At 64.1% G+C, this 15687-nt stretch overlaps 1 protein-coding gene across 2 annotated transcripts in view; it reads right to left on the bottom strand.

Moving 5' to 3' along the window:
• The window catches only part of TRIM3 (tripartite motif containing 3), a 34504-nt gene that overhangs the window by 16642 nt on the left and 2175 nt on the right, over positions 1-15687 (bottom strand). For both annotated transcript variants that reach the window (XM_054078886.1, XM_054078895.1), the window contains exons 2-6: positions 12515-12627; positions 9341-9536; positions 5680-5831; positions 3813-3993; positions 912-1310 (exon numbers count right to left, since the gene is read on the bottom strand). In XM_054078886.1, the coding sequence (XP_053934861.1) occupies positions 912-1310; positions 3813-3993; positions 5680-5831; positions 9341-9536; positions 12515-12618 (1032 nt within the window). In that variant the 5' untranslated portion in view covers positions 12619-12627. The remainder of the gene's footprint in view (positions 1-911; positions 1311-3812; positions 3994-5679; positions 5832-9340; positions 9537-12514; positions 12628-15687) is intronic.

Consider the following 15687-nt stretch of genomic DNA (forward strand, 5'->3'; position numbering starts at 1 on the left):
ACCCCCACCCATGGCGACTCCCACTCTGCGCCCATGGGGACCCCCACCCTGAGCCCATGGGGACCCCCGGCCACGGGGAACCCCAACCGCGGGGACCCCCGACCGTGGGGACCCCTGACCACGGGGACCCCCGACCGCAGGGAACCCCAACCGCGGGGAACCCCAACCGCGGGGACCCCCAACCACGGGGAACCCCGACCGCGGGGACCCCCAACCGCAGGGACCCCCAACCGCGGGGACCCCCACCCTGTGCCCATGGGGACCACCATCATGGGGACCCCCACCCTGTGCCAATGGGAACCCCCATCCATGGGAACCCCAGTGACCCCCACCCTGAGCCCATGGGGACCCCCACCCTGCACCCACGGGGACCCCCATCTATGGGGACCCCAGTGACCCCCACCCTGCAGCCATGGGGACCCCCATCCATGGGAACCCCCATCCATGGGGACCCCAGTGACCCCCACCCTGTGCCCACGGACTCCCACCCATGGGGACCCCCATCCATGGGGACTCCCACTCTGCACCCATGGGGACCCCCAACCATGAGGACCCCCGACCACAGGGACCCCCACTCTGAGCCCATGGGGACCCCCATCCATGGGGACCCCCATCCATGGGGACCCCAGTGACCCCCACCCTGCACCCATGGGGACCCTTCAGAGACCCCCACTCATAGGGACCCCAACTTGTAGGGACCCCAACTCTGCCCCAGGGACCCTTCAGGGACCGCCACTCATAGGGACCCCAGGGCTCCCCCAGAGACCCCCACTCATAGAGACCCCCACTTTGCCCCCATGGGGACAGCAGAGACCCCTCCTGGGATCACCCAATGTGGGACCCTCCCTCATAGGGACCCCCACCCACAGGGCCCCCCTGGGGACACCAGAGACCCCCCCCCCCGCCGTCACCTGGAAGCGTACGGCGGCGCCGCCGCTGCGCACGAGCTGCCCGTCCTTGTCCTTGGTGGTGACGCTGAGCGAGGCCGGCTGCCCCACCACGGCGTGCCGCAGCCCCTCGCCCGCCGCCACCGTCTTGTGCGCGGCGGCGTCGGTGGTGACGAGGGCGCCCAGGTTGAGGATGGACTTGCGGACGCCGTCGGGCTCCAGCGCGCAGTCCAGGTGCGCGTTCTGCTGCGGCTGCTCCGGGAAGTCGCGCGCCGCCAGCTCGCCGAGCCGCTCGCCCACCTGCTTGCGCAGCAGCAGCACCTCGGCCGCCGAGCCGCGCCCCAGCGCCCGCTCCGCCAGCGCCACGCTGCTCTGCAGGCTCTCCTGGCCCTGCCGCAGCGCCTCCAGCTGCGCCTGCAGCACCTGAGGGGGACATGGGGACAGAGACATGGGGACATGGGGACACTCTCTGCAGGCTCTCCTGGCCCTGCCACAGCACCTCCAGCTGTGCCTGCAGCACCTGCAATGCAGCCGTGACACCGCGTCAGCCATGGGGACATGGGGACAGGGACAGGGGGACATGGGGACACTCTCTGCAGGCTCTCCCGGCCCTGCCGCAGCGCCTCCAGCTGCGCCTGCAGCACCTGAGGGGGACATGGGGACAGAGACATGGGGACATGGGGACAGGGACAGGGATGGGGACATGGGGACAGGGACATGGGGACAGGGACAGACACAGGGACACTCTCTGCAGGCTCTCCTGGCCCTGCCGCAGCGCCTCCAGCTGCGCCTGCAGCACCTGCAATGCAGCCACGACACCGCGTCAGCCATGGGGACATGGGGACAGGGACATGGGGACAGGGACAGAGACATGGGGACATGGGGACACTCTCTGCAGGCTCTCCTGGCCCTGCCGCAGCGCCTCCAGCTGCGCCTGCAGCACCTGCAACGCAGCGACACCGCGTCAGCCATGGGGACATGGGGACAGGGACAGACACAGGGACATGGGGACATGGGGACAGGGATGGGGGGACAGAGACAGGGACATGGGGACACTCTCTGCAGGCTCTCCTGGCCCTGCCGCAGCGCCTCCAGCTGCGCCTGCAGCACCTGCGGCGAAGCCACACATCAGCCATGGCACCACCACCGGGGGACGGGGACAGAGGGACAGGGACAGGGGGACAGGGGGACACTCTCCGGCTGCTCTCCTGGCGCTGAGCAGCGATGCAGTGCAGGGGAATGGGGAGAGGGGGACGGGGGGACAGCACAGAGCGCGCTGGGACGGAGACGGAGGGACAGCGACGCACCCACCCACGGCCCAGCGGCCCAGCAGCCCGGTGGCCAGCAGCCCGGTTTCCCAGCAGCCCAGTTTCCCAGCAGCCCAGTTTCCTGGAAGCCTGGTGGCCAGTAGCCCAGTTTCCCGGTAGCCACAAGGCTGGTAGCCCAGTTTCCTCGTAGCCCAGCTTCCAGTAGCCCAGTTTCCTGGTAGCCCAGTTTCCCAGTTTTCCAGTAGCCCAGCAGCCCAGTTTCCCAGTAGCCCAGTTTCCCTGCTTGGTGGCCAGTAGCTCAGTTTCCTGGAAGCCCAGTGGCTTGGTAGCCCAGTTTCCCAGTAGCCTGTTTTCCTGGTAGCCCAGTTCCCCGGTAGCTGGGTGGCCAGAAGCCCAGTTTCCCAGTAGCCGCATGGCCAGTAGCTGCGTGGCTGGTAGCCAAGTTTCCCAGCAGCCCAGTTTCTTAGCAGCCCAGTTTCCTGGTAGCCTGGTGGCCAGTAGCCCAGCTTCCCAGTAGCCCGGTTTCCTGGTAGCCACATGGCCGGTAGCCCGGTTTCCCGGCAGCCCAGTTTCCTCGTAGCCCAGTTTCCCAGTAGCCACAAGGCTGGTAGCCCAGCTTACCAGTAGCCCAGTTTCCCAGTAGTCCAGTTTCCCGGTTTCCTGTCAGCCCAGTTTCCCGGTAGCCCGGTTTCCCAGTTTCCTGGTTTCCCAGTTTCCTGGTTTCCCAGTTTCCCGGTTTCCCGGTTTCCTGGTTTCCCGGTTTCCTGTCAGCCCGGTTTCCCAGTTTCCTGGTTTGCCAGTTTCCTGGTTTCCTGTCAGCCCAGTTTCCTGGTTTCCCCATTTCCAGGTTTCCCGGTTTCCTGGTTCCCCAGTTTCCCGGTTTCCCATCAGCCCGGTTTCCCAGTTTCCTGGTTTCCCGGTTTCCTGTCAGCCCAATTTCCTGGTTTCCCAGTCTCCCATTTCCCAGTTTCCCGGTTTCCCAGTAGCCTGGTTTCCCGGTAGCCCAGTTTCCTGGTTTCCTGTCAGCCCAGTTTCCCAGTTTCCCGGTTTCCCAGTTTCCCGGTTTCCCAGTTTCCTGCTTTCCCGGTTTCCCAGTTTCCTGGTTTCCAGGTTTCCTGGTTTCCTGTCAGCCCAGTTTCCCAGTTTCCCGGTTTCATGGTTTCATGGTTTCCTGGTTTCCCAGTTTCCCGGTTTCCCAGTTTCCTGTCAGCCCAGTTTCCTGGTTTCCCCATTTCCAGGTTTCCCGGTTTCCCAGTTTCCCGTCAGCCTGGTTTCCCAGTTTCTGGGTTTCCCAGTTTCCCGGTTTCCCAGTTTCCCGGTTTCCTGTCAGCCCAGTTTCCCAGTTTCCCTGTTTCCCAGTTTCCTGGTTTCCCGGTTTCCTGGTTTCCCAGTTTCCTGTCAGCCCGATTTCCTGGTTTCCTGGTTTCCCAGTTTCCCATTTCCCAGTTTCCTGGTTTCCCAGTTTCCCAGTTTCCCGGTGTTCCCATGTTCCCGGTGTTCCCGTGTTCCCGGTGTTCCTGGTGTCCCGGTGTTCCCGGTGTTCCGGGCGTTTCCCCACCTGCTGTTTGGCAGTTTCCCGGTTTCCCGGTTCCCCAGTTTCCCGGTTCCCCGGTTCCCGGTGTTCCCGGTGTTCCCGGTGTTCCGGGCGTTTCCCCACCTGCTGTTTGGCTCCGCAGGTGTCGTCCAGGAGGCGCTCGAGCTGTGCGCGGCGCAGCCGCAGCGTCGCCTCCAACTCCGAGAACACCGCCGCGATGTCCGCGGCCGCCGCCGCCCGGCGCGCAGCCAACTCCTGGCTCAGCTCCGACACCAACGCCGCCGCCGCCGACAGCTGCGGCAGCCTGCGCCAGTACGGACCAGTACGGACCAGTACGGACCAGTATGGACCAGTACCGACCAGTACGGACCAGTATGGACCGCAGACAGCCCCCAGGGAACCCCCCCAGCCATACTGGGACCCCAAACTGGGACCAGTCCCGGCCAACTCCCGGCTCAGCTCCGACAGCTGCAGCAGCCTGGCACCAGTACGGACCAGTACAGACCAGTATGGACCAGTATGGACCAGTATGGACAACAGACCGCCCCCAGGGAACCCCCCGAGCCATACTGGGACCCCAAACTGGAACCAGTCCCAGCCAACTCCCAGCTCAGCTCCAACAGCTGCGGCAGCCTGGCACCAGTACAGACCAGTATGGACCAGTACGGAGCAGTACAGACCAGTACGGACCACGGACCGCCCCCAGGGAACCCCCCCAGCCATACTGGGACCCCAAACTGGGACCAGTCCCGGCCAGCACCCGGCTCAGCTCCAACAGCTGCGGCAGCCTGGCACCAGTACAGACCAGTATGGACCAGTAAAACCCAGTGCAAACCGGGAACACACTGGGAACCCCCCCGGTCCATACCGGGACCCCCAAACTGGGACCCATTCCAACTGGGAACCCCCCCAGTCCTTACTGGAAAACGCCAGCGCATACTGGGACCACAACATCAGAGCCAGTCCAAACTGGGATCACTTCCCAGTCCATACTGGGCCCCGTTCCATACTGGGACTGATCCCATACTGGTGCCCTCCCAGTCTATACTGGTGCTCTCCCAGTCCATACTGGTGCTCCCAGTCCATACTGGTGCTCTCCCAGCCCATACTGGTGCTCTCCCAGTCCATACTGGTGCTGTACTGACCATCCTCGTGGGGCATCACAGAGGGCTCAGTGTTGGCTCCCAGTCCATACTGGGACCCCCAATCCCACACTGGTGCCCTCCCAGCCCATACTGGTGCCCTCCCAGTCCATACTGGGACCCCAATCCCATACTGGTGCCCTCCCAGTCCATACTGGTGCCGTACTGACAGTGCTTGTGGGGCATCACAGAGGGCTCTGTGTTGGCTCCCAGTCCCATACTGGGACCCCAATCCCATACTGGGACCCCCAATCCAATACTGGTGCCTTCCCAGTCCATACTGGTGCCCTCCCAGCCCATACTGGGACCCCAATCCCATACTGGGACCCCCAATCCCATACTGGTGCCTTCCCAGCCCATACTGGGACCCCCAATCCCATACTGGGACCCCCAATCCCATACTGGTGCCCTCCCAGCCCATACTGGGACCCCCAATCCCATACTGGGACCCCCAATCCCACGCTGGTCCCCCCCCAGTCCATCCCGGTGCCCCCCAGCCCATCCCGGTCCCCTCCCAGCCCATGCTGGTGCCCTCCCAGCACATACTGGGACCCCAATCCTATCCCGGTGCCCCCCCAGTCCCATACTGGTGCCCCTCCAGCCCATCCCGGTCCCCCCCAGTCCCATACTGGTGCCCCCCAGCCCATCCCAGTGCCCCCCAGTCCATACTGGTGCTCTCTCAGCCCATACTGGTCCCCCCCAGCCCATCCCAGTGCCCCCCAGCCCATACTGGTGCCCCCCCAGCCCATCCCAGTGCCCCCCAGCCCATACTGGTGCCCCCTCAGCCCATCCCGGTGCCCCCCAGTCCCATCCCAGTGCCCCCCAGTCCATACTGGTGCGGTACCGACCGTGCCCGCAGGGCGTCGCAGAGGGCGCGGAGGGCGCCGCGGTGCTGCTCGAGGACATCGCGCAGGGGGACGGTGCGGTGCTCGCGGTGTTCGCCCTCGCGGCACGCGCGGCACGTGGCCGTCTCGCAGCCCTCGCAGTAGAACTCCAGGCCCTGCGGCGCCCCAAAACGCACCGAAGCGCCCCAAAACGGACTCAGAACGGACCCAAAGCGCCCCAAAACAGCCCCAAAGCGCCCCAAAAGAGAGAGACTCAGAAACAGCCCCAAAACAGCCCCAAAGCGCCCCAAAGCGCCCCAAAAGAGACTCAGAACGGCCCCAAAGCGCCCCAAAACAGCCCCAAAACGCCCCAAAAGAGACTCAGAACAAACCCAAAGCGCCCCAAAACAGCCCCAAAACGCCCCAAAAGAGACTCAGAACAAACCCAAAGCGCCCCAAAACAGCCCCAAAGCGCCCCAAAAGAGAGACTCAGAACGGCCCCAAAACAGTCCCAAAACAGCCCCAAAAGAGACTCAGAACGGCCCCAAAGCGCCCCAAAACAGCCCCAAAGCGCCCCAAAAGAGACTCAGAACAAACCCAAAGCGCCCCAAAACAGCCCCAAAGCGCCCCAAAAGAGAGACTCAGAACGGCCCCAAAACGCCCCAAAACAGCCCCAAAAGAGAGAGACTCAGAACGGCCCCAAAGCGCCCCAAAGAGCCCCAAAACAGCCCCAAAGCGCCCCAAAAGAGAGACTCAGAACGGCCCCAAAGCGCCCCAAAAGAGACTCAGAACAAACCCAAAGCGCCCCAAAACAGCCCCAAACAGCCCCAAAAGAGAGACTCAGAACGGCCCCAAAGCGCCCCAAAAGAGACTCAGAACAAACCCAAAGCGCCCCAAAACAGCCCCAAACAGCCCCAAAAGAGAGACTCAGAACGGCCCCAAAGCACCCCAAAACGCCCCAAAAGAGAGACTCAGAACGGCCCCAAAGCACCCCAAAACGCCCCAAAGCGCCCCAAAAGAGAGACTCAGAACGGCCCCAAAACGCCCCAAAACAGCCCCAAAGCGCCCCAAAAGAGACTCAGAACGGCCCCAAAGCGCCCCAAAACAGCCCCAAAACGCCCCAAAAGAGACTCAGAACAGCCCCAAAGCGCCCCAAAACAGCCCCAAAGCGCCCCAAAAGAGAGACTCAGAACGGCCCCAAAGCGCCACAAAACGCCCCAAAGCGCCCCAAAAGAGAGACTCAGAACGGCCCCAAAACGCCCCAAAACAGCCCCAAAGCGCCCCAAAAGAGAGACTCAGAACGGCCCCAAAGCGCCCCAAAACGCCCCAAAGCGCCCCAAAAGAGAGACTCAGAACGGCCCCAAAACGCCCCAAAACAGCCCCAAAGCGCCCCAAAAGAGACTCAGAACGGCCCCAAAGCGCCCCAAAACAGCCCCAAAGCGCCCCAAAAGAGACTCAGAACGGCCCCAAAGCGCCCCAAAACAGCCCCAAAGCGCCCCAAAAGAGACTCAGAACGGCCCCAAAGCGCCCCAAAACAGCCCCAAAGCGCCCCAAAAGAGACTCAGAACAAACCCAAAGCGCCCCAAAACAGCCCCAAAGCGCCCCAAAAGAGACTCAGAACAAACCCAAAGCGCCCCAAAACAGCCCCAAAGCGCCCCAAAAGAGACTCAGAACAAACCCAAAGCGCCCCAAAACAGAGACTCAGAACGGCCCCAAAGCGCCCCAAAAGAGAGACTCAGAATGGCCCCAAAACGCCCCAAAAGAGACTCAGAACGGCCCCAAAACGCCCCAAAAGAGACTCAGAACGGCCCCAAAGCGCCCCAAAACAGCCCCAAAATGCCCCAAAAGAGAGAGACAAAGAACAGCCCCAAAACGCCCCAAAGCGCCCAAAAAGAGACTCAGAACGGCCCCAAAGCGCCCCAAAGCGCCCCAAAAGAGAGAGACTCAGAACAGCCCCAAAATGCCCCAAAACGCCCCAAAAGAGAGACTCAGAACAGCCCCAAAACGCCCCAAAACAGCCCCAAAATGTCCCAAAAGAGAGACTTAGAACAGCCCCAAAACGCCCCAAAGCGCCCCAAAAGAGACTCAGAACGGCCCCAAAGCGCCCCAAAACGCCCCAAAAGAGAGAGACTCAGAACAGCCCCAAAATGCCCCAAAACGCCCCAAAAGAGAGACTCAGAACAGCCCCAAAACGCCCCAAAAGAGACTCAGAACGGCCCCAAAACGCCCCAAAACAGCCCCAAAAGAGAGAGACTCAGAACGGCCCCAAAGCGCCCCAAAGAGCCCCAAAACAGCCCCAAAAGAGAGAGACTCAGAACGGCCCCAAAGCGCCCCAAAGAGCCCCAAAACAGCCCCAAAGCGCCCCAAAAGAGACTCAGAACAGACCCAAAGCGCCCCAAAACGCCCCAAAGTGCCCCAAAAGACAGAGACTCAGAACAGACCCAAAACGCCCCAAAACGCCCAAAAGTGCCCCAAAAGAGACTCAGAACGGCCCCAAAAGAGCCCCAAAGCGCCCAAAGGAGCCCCAAAGGAGCCCCAAAGAGCCCAAAGGAGCCCCAAAAGAGCCCCAAAAGAGCCCAAAGGAGCCCCAAAACGCCCAAAGGAGCCCCGAAGAGCCCAAAGGAGCCCCAAAAGAGCCCCAAAAGAGCCCAAAGGAGCCCCAAAACGCCCAAAGGAGCCCCAAAGAGCCCAAAGGAGCCCCAAAAGAGCCCAAAAGAGCCCCAAAAGAGCCCCAAAGCGCCCAAAGGAGCCCCAAAAAGCCCCAAAGGAGCCCCAAAGAGCCCAAAGGAGCCCCAAAGTGCCCAAAGGAGCCCCAAAACGCACAAAGGAGCCCCAAAAGAGCCCAAAGGAGCCCCAAAGAGCCCAAAGGAGCCCCAAAAGAGCCCAAAGGAGCCCCAAAACGCACAAAGGAGCCCCAAAACGCACAAAGGAGCCCCAAAAGAGCCCAAAGGAGCCCCAAAGAGCCCAAAGGAGCCCCAAAGAACCCAAAGGAGCCCCAAAGGAGCCCCAAAAGAGCCCCAAAAGAGCCCCAAAGAGCCCAAAGGACCTCCAAAGCGCCCAAAGGAGCCCCAAAGAACCCAAAGGAGCCCCAAAAGAGCCCCAAAGGAGCCCCAAAAGAGCCCCAAAGCGCCCAAAGGAGCCCCAAAGGAGCCCCAAAGAACCCAAAGGAGCCCCAAAAGAGCCCCAAAGGAGCCCCAAAAGAGCCCCAAAGGAGCCCCAAAGTGCCCAAAGGAGCCCCAAAGGAGCCCCAAAGAACCCAAAGGAGCCCCAAAAGAGTCCCCCTCCCAGTCCCCCTCCCAGTGCTCCCAGTCCCCTTCCAGTCCCCCTCCCATTCCCCCCAGTCCCCCCCCAGTCCCCTCCCAGTGCTCCCAGTCCTCCCCCAGTCCCCCCAGTCTCCTCCCAGTCCCCCTCCCATTCCCCCCAGTCGCCCCAGTCCCTTTCCAGTGCCCCCAGTCCCCTCCCAGTGCCCCCAGTCCCCCCCCAGTCCCCCTCCCATTCCCCCCAGTCCCCCCCATCCCCGTCCCAGTGCTCCCAGTCCCACCCAGTTCCGTCCCAGTCCCCTCCCAGTGCTCCCAGTCCCCCTCCCAGTGCTCCCAGTCCCCCTTCCATTCCCCCATTCCCCCCAGTCCCCCTCCCAGTCCCCCCCAGTGCCCGTCCCAGTGCTCCCAGTGCTCCCAGTGGGCACCTTGCCCTCGTGGTTGGGGCAGGGGAGGCCGTCGCCCGGGGGGCTCTCGGGGGGTTCGGGGGGGCCCTCCACCAACCGCGCCAACACCACATTGTTCTGCAGCGCCGCGACGCCGCGCTCCGGCACGATGGACGTCTGGCGGCACACGGGGCACGGCAGCGTCAGGCTGTGCGGCGGCACGTAGGCCTGCAGGCACCTGCGGGGACAAACTGGGAGCACTGGGAGGCACTGGGAGCCGCTGGGAGGGGCTGGGCGGGGCTGGGAGGGCACTGGGAGGGCACTGGGAGGCACTGGGAGCGGCTGGGAGGGCACTGGGAGGGGCTGGGAGGGCACTGGGAGGCACTGGGAGGGCACTGGGAGGGCACTGGGAGGCACTGGGCACGGCAGCGTCAGGCTGTGCGGCGGCACGTAGGCCTGCAGGCACCTGCGGGGACAAACTGGGAGCACTGGGAGCCACTGGGAGCCGCTGGGAGGGGCGGGGAGGGGCTGGGAGGGCACTGGGAGGGCACTGGGAGGGCACTGGGAGGGACTGGGAGGGCACTGGGAGGGGCTGGGAGGGCACTGGGAGGCACTGGGAGGGCCTGGGAGGGGCTGGGAGGGCACTGGGAGGGCACTGGGAGGGCACTGGGAAGGCACTGGGAGGGCACTGGGAGGGCACTGGGAGGGCACTGGGAGGGGCTGGGAGGGGCTGGGAGGGGCTGGGAGGGCACTGGGAGGGCACTGGGAGGGCACTGGGAGGGCACTGGGAGGGCACTGGGAGGGGCTGGGAGGGCACTGGGAGGGGCTGGGAGGCACTGGGAGGGGCTGGGAGGCACTGGGAGGGACTGGGAGGGCACTGGGAGGGCACTGGGAGGGACTGGGAGGCACTGGGAGGCACTGGGAGGGACTGGGAGGGCACTGGGAGGGCACTGGGAGGGACTGGGAGGGACTGGGAGGGACTGGGAGGGACTGGGAGGCACTGGGAGGCACTGGGAGGCACTGGGAGGGCACTGGGAGGGACTGGGAGGCGCTGGGAGGGACTGGGAGGGGCTGGGAGGGGCTGGGAGGGGCTGGGAGGCACTGGGAGGCACTGGGAGGGACTGGGAGGGACTGGGAGGGCACTGGGAGGGCACTGGGAGGGACTGGGAGGCACTGGGAGGCACTGGGAGGCACTGGGAGGGACTGGGAGGGCACTGGGAGGGCACTGGGAGGGACTGGGAGGGACTGGGAGGGACTGGGAGGGACTGGGAGGCACTGGGAGGCACTGGGAGGCACTGGGAGGGCACTGGGAGGGACTGGGAGGCACTGGGAGGGACTGGGAGGGACTGGGAGGGATTGGGAGGGGCTGGGAGGGGCTGGGAGGCACTGGGAGGCACTGGGAGGGACTGGGAGTACTGGGAGGGGGGATGTGTGGGGCACTATAGGGGGGGTGTAGGGCACCATGGGGGGATGTGTGGGGCACTATGGGGCGTTATGGGGTGATGTGTGGGGCACTATAGGGTGATGTGTGGGGCGCTGTGGGGGGATGTGTGGGGTGCTGTGGGGGGTGTGTGGGGCGCTGTGGGGTGATGTGTGGGGCACTATAGGGTGATGTGTGGGGCGCTGTGGGGGGATGTGTGGGGTGCTGTGGGGGGTGTGTGGGGCGCTGTGGGGGGATGTGTGGGGTGCTGTGGGGGGTGTGTGGGGCGCTGTGGGGTGATGTGTGGGGCGCTATGGGGCGATGTGTGGGGCGCTATAGGGGGGTGTGTGGGGCGCTATGGGGGGTGTGTGGGGCACTATGGGGGGTGTGTGGGGCGATGTGTGGGGCGCTATATGGGGATGTATGAGTCACTATGGGGCGATGTGTGGGGCGCCATGGGGGAATGTGTGGGGTGCTGTGGGAGAATGTGTGGGGCGCTACGGGGGGATGTGTGGGGACCTATGGGGCGTTATGGGGCGATGTGTGGGGCGCTATACGGGGATGTATGGGGCACTATGGGGCGATGTGTGGGGCGCCATGGGGTGATGTGTGGGGTGCTATGGCGCACTATGGGGTGATGATGTGTGGGGCGCTATGGGGGGGTGTGTGGGGCGCTATGGGGCGCTATGGGGTGATGATGTGTGGGGCGCTATGGGGTGATGTACGGGGTGCTATGTGGCGCTATGGGGTGCTATGTGGCGCTATGGGGTGCTATGGGGCGCCGTGGGGGGGTGTGTGGGGCACTATGGGGGATGTGTGGGGCACTATGGGGGGGTGTGTGGGGCACTATGGGGGGGTGTGTGGGGCACTATGGGGGGGTGTGTGGGGCGCTGTGGGGGGGTGTGTGGGGCGCTGTGGGGGGGTGTGTGGGGCACTATGGGGGGGTGTGTGGGGCGCTATGGGGTGATGTGTGGGGCACTATGGGGGGGTGTGTGGGGCACTATGGGGGGATGTGTGGGGCACTATGGGGGGATGTGTGGGGCACTATGGGGGGATGTGTGGGGCACTATGGGGGGGTGTGTGGGGCACTGTGGGGATGTGTGGGGCACTATGGGGGGGTGTGTGGGTCACTATGGGGGGATGTGTGGGGCACTATGGGGTGCTATGGGGGGGTGTGTGGGGCACTATGGGGTGCTATGGGGGGGTGTGTGGGGCGCCATGGGGTGCTATGGGGGGATGTGTGGGTCACTATGGGGTGATGTGTGGGGCGCCATGGGGTGCTATGGGGGGATGTGTGGGTCACTATGGGGTGATGTGTGGGGCGCTATGGGGTGATGTGTGGGGCGCTATGGGGGGATGCGTGGGGCGCTATGGGGTGATGTGTGGGGCACTATGGGGGGATGTGTGGGGCACTATGGGGTGCTGTGTGGGGCGCTGTGGGGGGCTGTGTGGGGCACTATGGGGGGGTGTGTGGGGCGCTGTGGGGGGCTGTGTGGGGCGCCGTGGGGTGATGTGTGGGGCGCTATGGGGTGATGTGTGGGGCGCTATGGGGGGATGCGTGGGGCGCTATGGGGTGATGTGTGGGGCACTATGGGGGGATGTGTGGGGCACTATGGGGTGCTGTGTGGGGCGCTGTGGGGGGCTGTGTGGGGCACTATGGGGGGGTGTGTGGGGCGCTGTGGGGGGCTGTGTGGGGCGCCGTGGGCGGCTGTGTGGGGCGCTGTGGGGGGATGTGTGGGGCACTATGGGGTGATGATGTGTGGGGCGCCGTGGGGCGCCGTGGGGCAGTGACTCACCTCTCGCAGAAGGAGTGCAGACACGGCAGCACTTTGGGGCTGCGCAGCCGCTCGCGGCAAATGCCGCACGCCAGCACCGCCCCCAGCGCCTCGCGCCGCGCCATCGCCTCAGCCTGCGGACAGACCCATAGCGACCCATAGCGACCCACAGCGCTGACCCATAGCGACCCACAGCGACCCATAGAGACCCCCTCCCGCCATCGCCTCAGCCTGCGGACACAGACCCACAGCGCTGACCCACAGCGACCCATAGCACTGACCCATAGCGACCCATAGAGACCCATAGCCCCCCTCCCGCCATCGCCTCAGCCTGCGGACAGACCCACAGCGACCCATAGCGCTGACCCATAGAGACCCACAGCGCTGACCCATAGCGACCCATAGAGACCCATAGCCCCCCTCCCGCCATCGCCTCAGCCTGCGCACAGACCCATAGCGCTGACCCATAGAGACCCACAGCGACCCATAGAGACCCCCTCCCGCCATCGCCTCAGCCTGCGGACAGTGACCCATAGCGCTGACCCATAGCGCTGACCCACAGCGACCCACAGAGACCCACAGAGACCCCCTCCCGCCATCGCCTCAGCCTGCGGACAGTGACCCATAGCGCTGACCCATAGCGACCCACAGCGCTGACCCATAGCGACCCACAGCGCTGACCCATAGCCCCCCTCCCGCCATCGCCTCAGCCTGCGGACAGACCCACAGCGCTGACCCATAGCGACCCATAGCGCTGACCCACAGCGCTGACCCATAGAGACCCCCTCCCGCCATCGCCTCAGCCTGCGCACAGACCCACAGCGCTGACCCATAGAGACCCACAGCGACCCATAGAGACCCATAGAGACCCATAGCGACCCATAGCGACCCACAGCGCTGACCCATAGCGACCCATAGCGACCCACAGCGACCCATAGAGACCCCCTCCCGCCATCGCCTCAGCCTGCGGACAGACCCACAGCGCTGACCCACAGCGACCCACAGAGACCCATAGCGCTGACCCATAGCGCTGACCCATAGCGACCCATAGAGACCCCCTCCCGCCATCACCTCAGCCTGCGGACAGTGACCCATAGTGCTGACCCATAGCGACCCACAGAGACCCATAGCGCTGACCCATAGCGACCCATAGAGACCCCCTCCCGCCATCGCCTCAGCCTGCGGACACAGACCCACAGTGACCCATAGCGACCCACAGAGACCCATAGCGACCCATAGCCCCCCTCCCGCCATCGCCTCAGCCTGCGGACAGCGACCCACAGCGCTGACCCATAGCGACCCACAGCGCTGACCCATAGAGACCCCCTCCCGCCATCGCCTCAGCCTGCGACAGAGACCCACAGCGCTGACCCACAGCGACGCACAGCGACCCATAGCGACCCACAGCGCTGACCCATAGCGACCCACAGAGACCCATAGCGCTGACCCATAGCGACCCATAGCGACCCACAGCGACCCATAGAGACCCATAGAGACCCCCTCCCGCCATCGCCTCAGCCTGCGGACACAGACCCACAGCGCTGACCCACAGCGACCCATAGCGACCCATAGCGACCCACAGCGACCCATAGAGACCCATAGAGACCCCCTCCCGCCATCGCCTCAGCCTGCGGACACAGACCCACAGCGCTGACCCACAGCGACCCATAGCGACCCACAGCGCTGACCCATAGCGACCCATAGCGACCCATAGAGACCCATAGAGACCCATAGAGACCCATAGCGCTGACCCATAGCGACCCACAGCGCTGACCCACAGAGACCCACAGAGACCCATAGAGACCCCCTCCCGCCATCGCCTCAGCCTGCAGACACAGACCCACAGCGCTGACCCACAGCGACCCATAGAGACCCCTCCCGCCATCGCCTCAGCCTGCAACAGAGACCCATAGCGACCCATAGCGCTGACCCACAGCAACCCACAGCGACCCATAGCGACCCACAGAGACCCATAGAGACCCCCTCCCACCATCGCCTCAGCCTGCGGCAGTGACCCACGGAGACCCATAGCGACCCATAGCGACCCATAGAGACCCATAGCCCCCCCTCCCGCCATCGCCTCAGCCTGCAACAGCGACCCACAGCGCTGACCCATAGCGCTGACCCATAGCGACCCACAGCGACCCATAGAGACCCCATAGAGACCCACAGAGACCCATAGAGACCCATAGAGACCCCATAGAGACCCCATAGAGACCCACAGAGACCATAGAGACCCCATAGAGACCCATAGAGACCCCACAGAGACCCATAGAGACCCCATAGAGACCCCACAGAGACCCATAGAGACCCCATAGAGACCCATAGAGACCCATAGAGACCCATAGAGACCCCATAGAGACCCATAGAGACCCCACAAGAGACCCATAGAGACCCCATAGAGACCCATAGAGACCCATAGAGACCCCATAGAGACCCATAGAGACCCCACAAGAGACCCATAGAGACCCCATAGAGACCCATAGAGACCCATAGAGACCCCATAGAGACCCATAGAGACCCCATAGAGACCCCACAGAGACCCCATAGAGACCCACAGAGACCCCATAGAGACCCCATAGAGACCCATAGAGACCCCATAGAGACCCCATAGAGACCCATAGAGACCCCACAAGAGACCCATAGAGACCCATAGAGACCCCATAGAGACCCCATAGAGACCCATAGAGACCCCATAGAGACCCCATAGAGACCCACAGAGACCCCACAAGAGACCCATAGAGACCCATAGAGACCCCATAGAGACCCCACAGAGACCCCACAGAGACCCACAGAGACCCACAGAGACCCCACAGAGACCCATAGAGACCCCATAGAGCCCCATAGAGACCCCACAGAGACCCCACAAGAGACCCACAGAGACCCATAGAGACCCACGGAGACCCATAGCGCTGACCCATAGCGACCCACACATCAACCCACAGCGACCCATAGTGACCCATAGAGACCCTCTCCCGCCATTGCCTCAGCCTGCGGCAGCGACCCACGGAGACCCATAGCGCTGACCCATAGTGACCCATAGAGACCCCCTCCCGCCATCGCCTCAGCCTGCGGCAGTGACCCACGGAGACCCACAGCGACCCATAGAGACCCACAGCGACCCATAGAGACCCACAGCCCCCCTCCCGCCATTGCCTCAGCCTGCCGACAGCGACCCACATGGACCCATAGCG

Source organism: Cuculus canorus, chromosome 1, assembly GCF_017976375.1.
Source record: "Cuculus canorus isolate bCucCan1 chromosome 1, bCucCan1.pri, whole genome shotgun sequence".
Classification (NCBI taxonomy): Eukaryota; Metazoa; Chordata; class Aves; order Cuculiformes; family Cuculidae; genus Cuculus; species Cuculus canorus.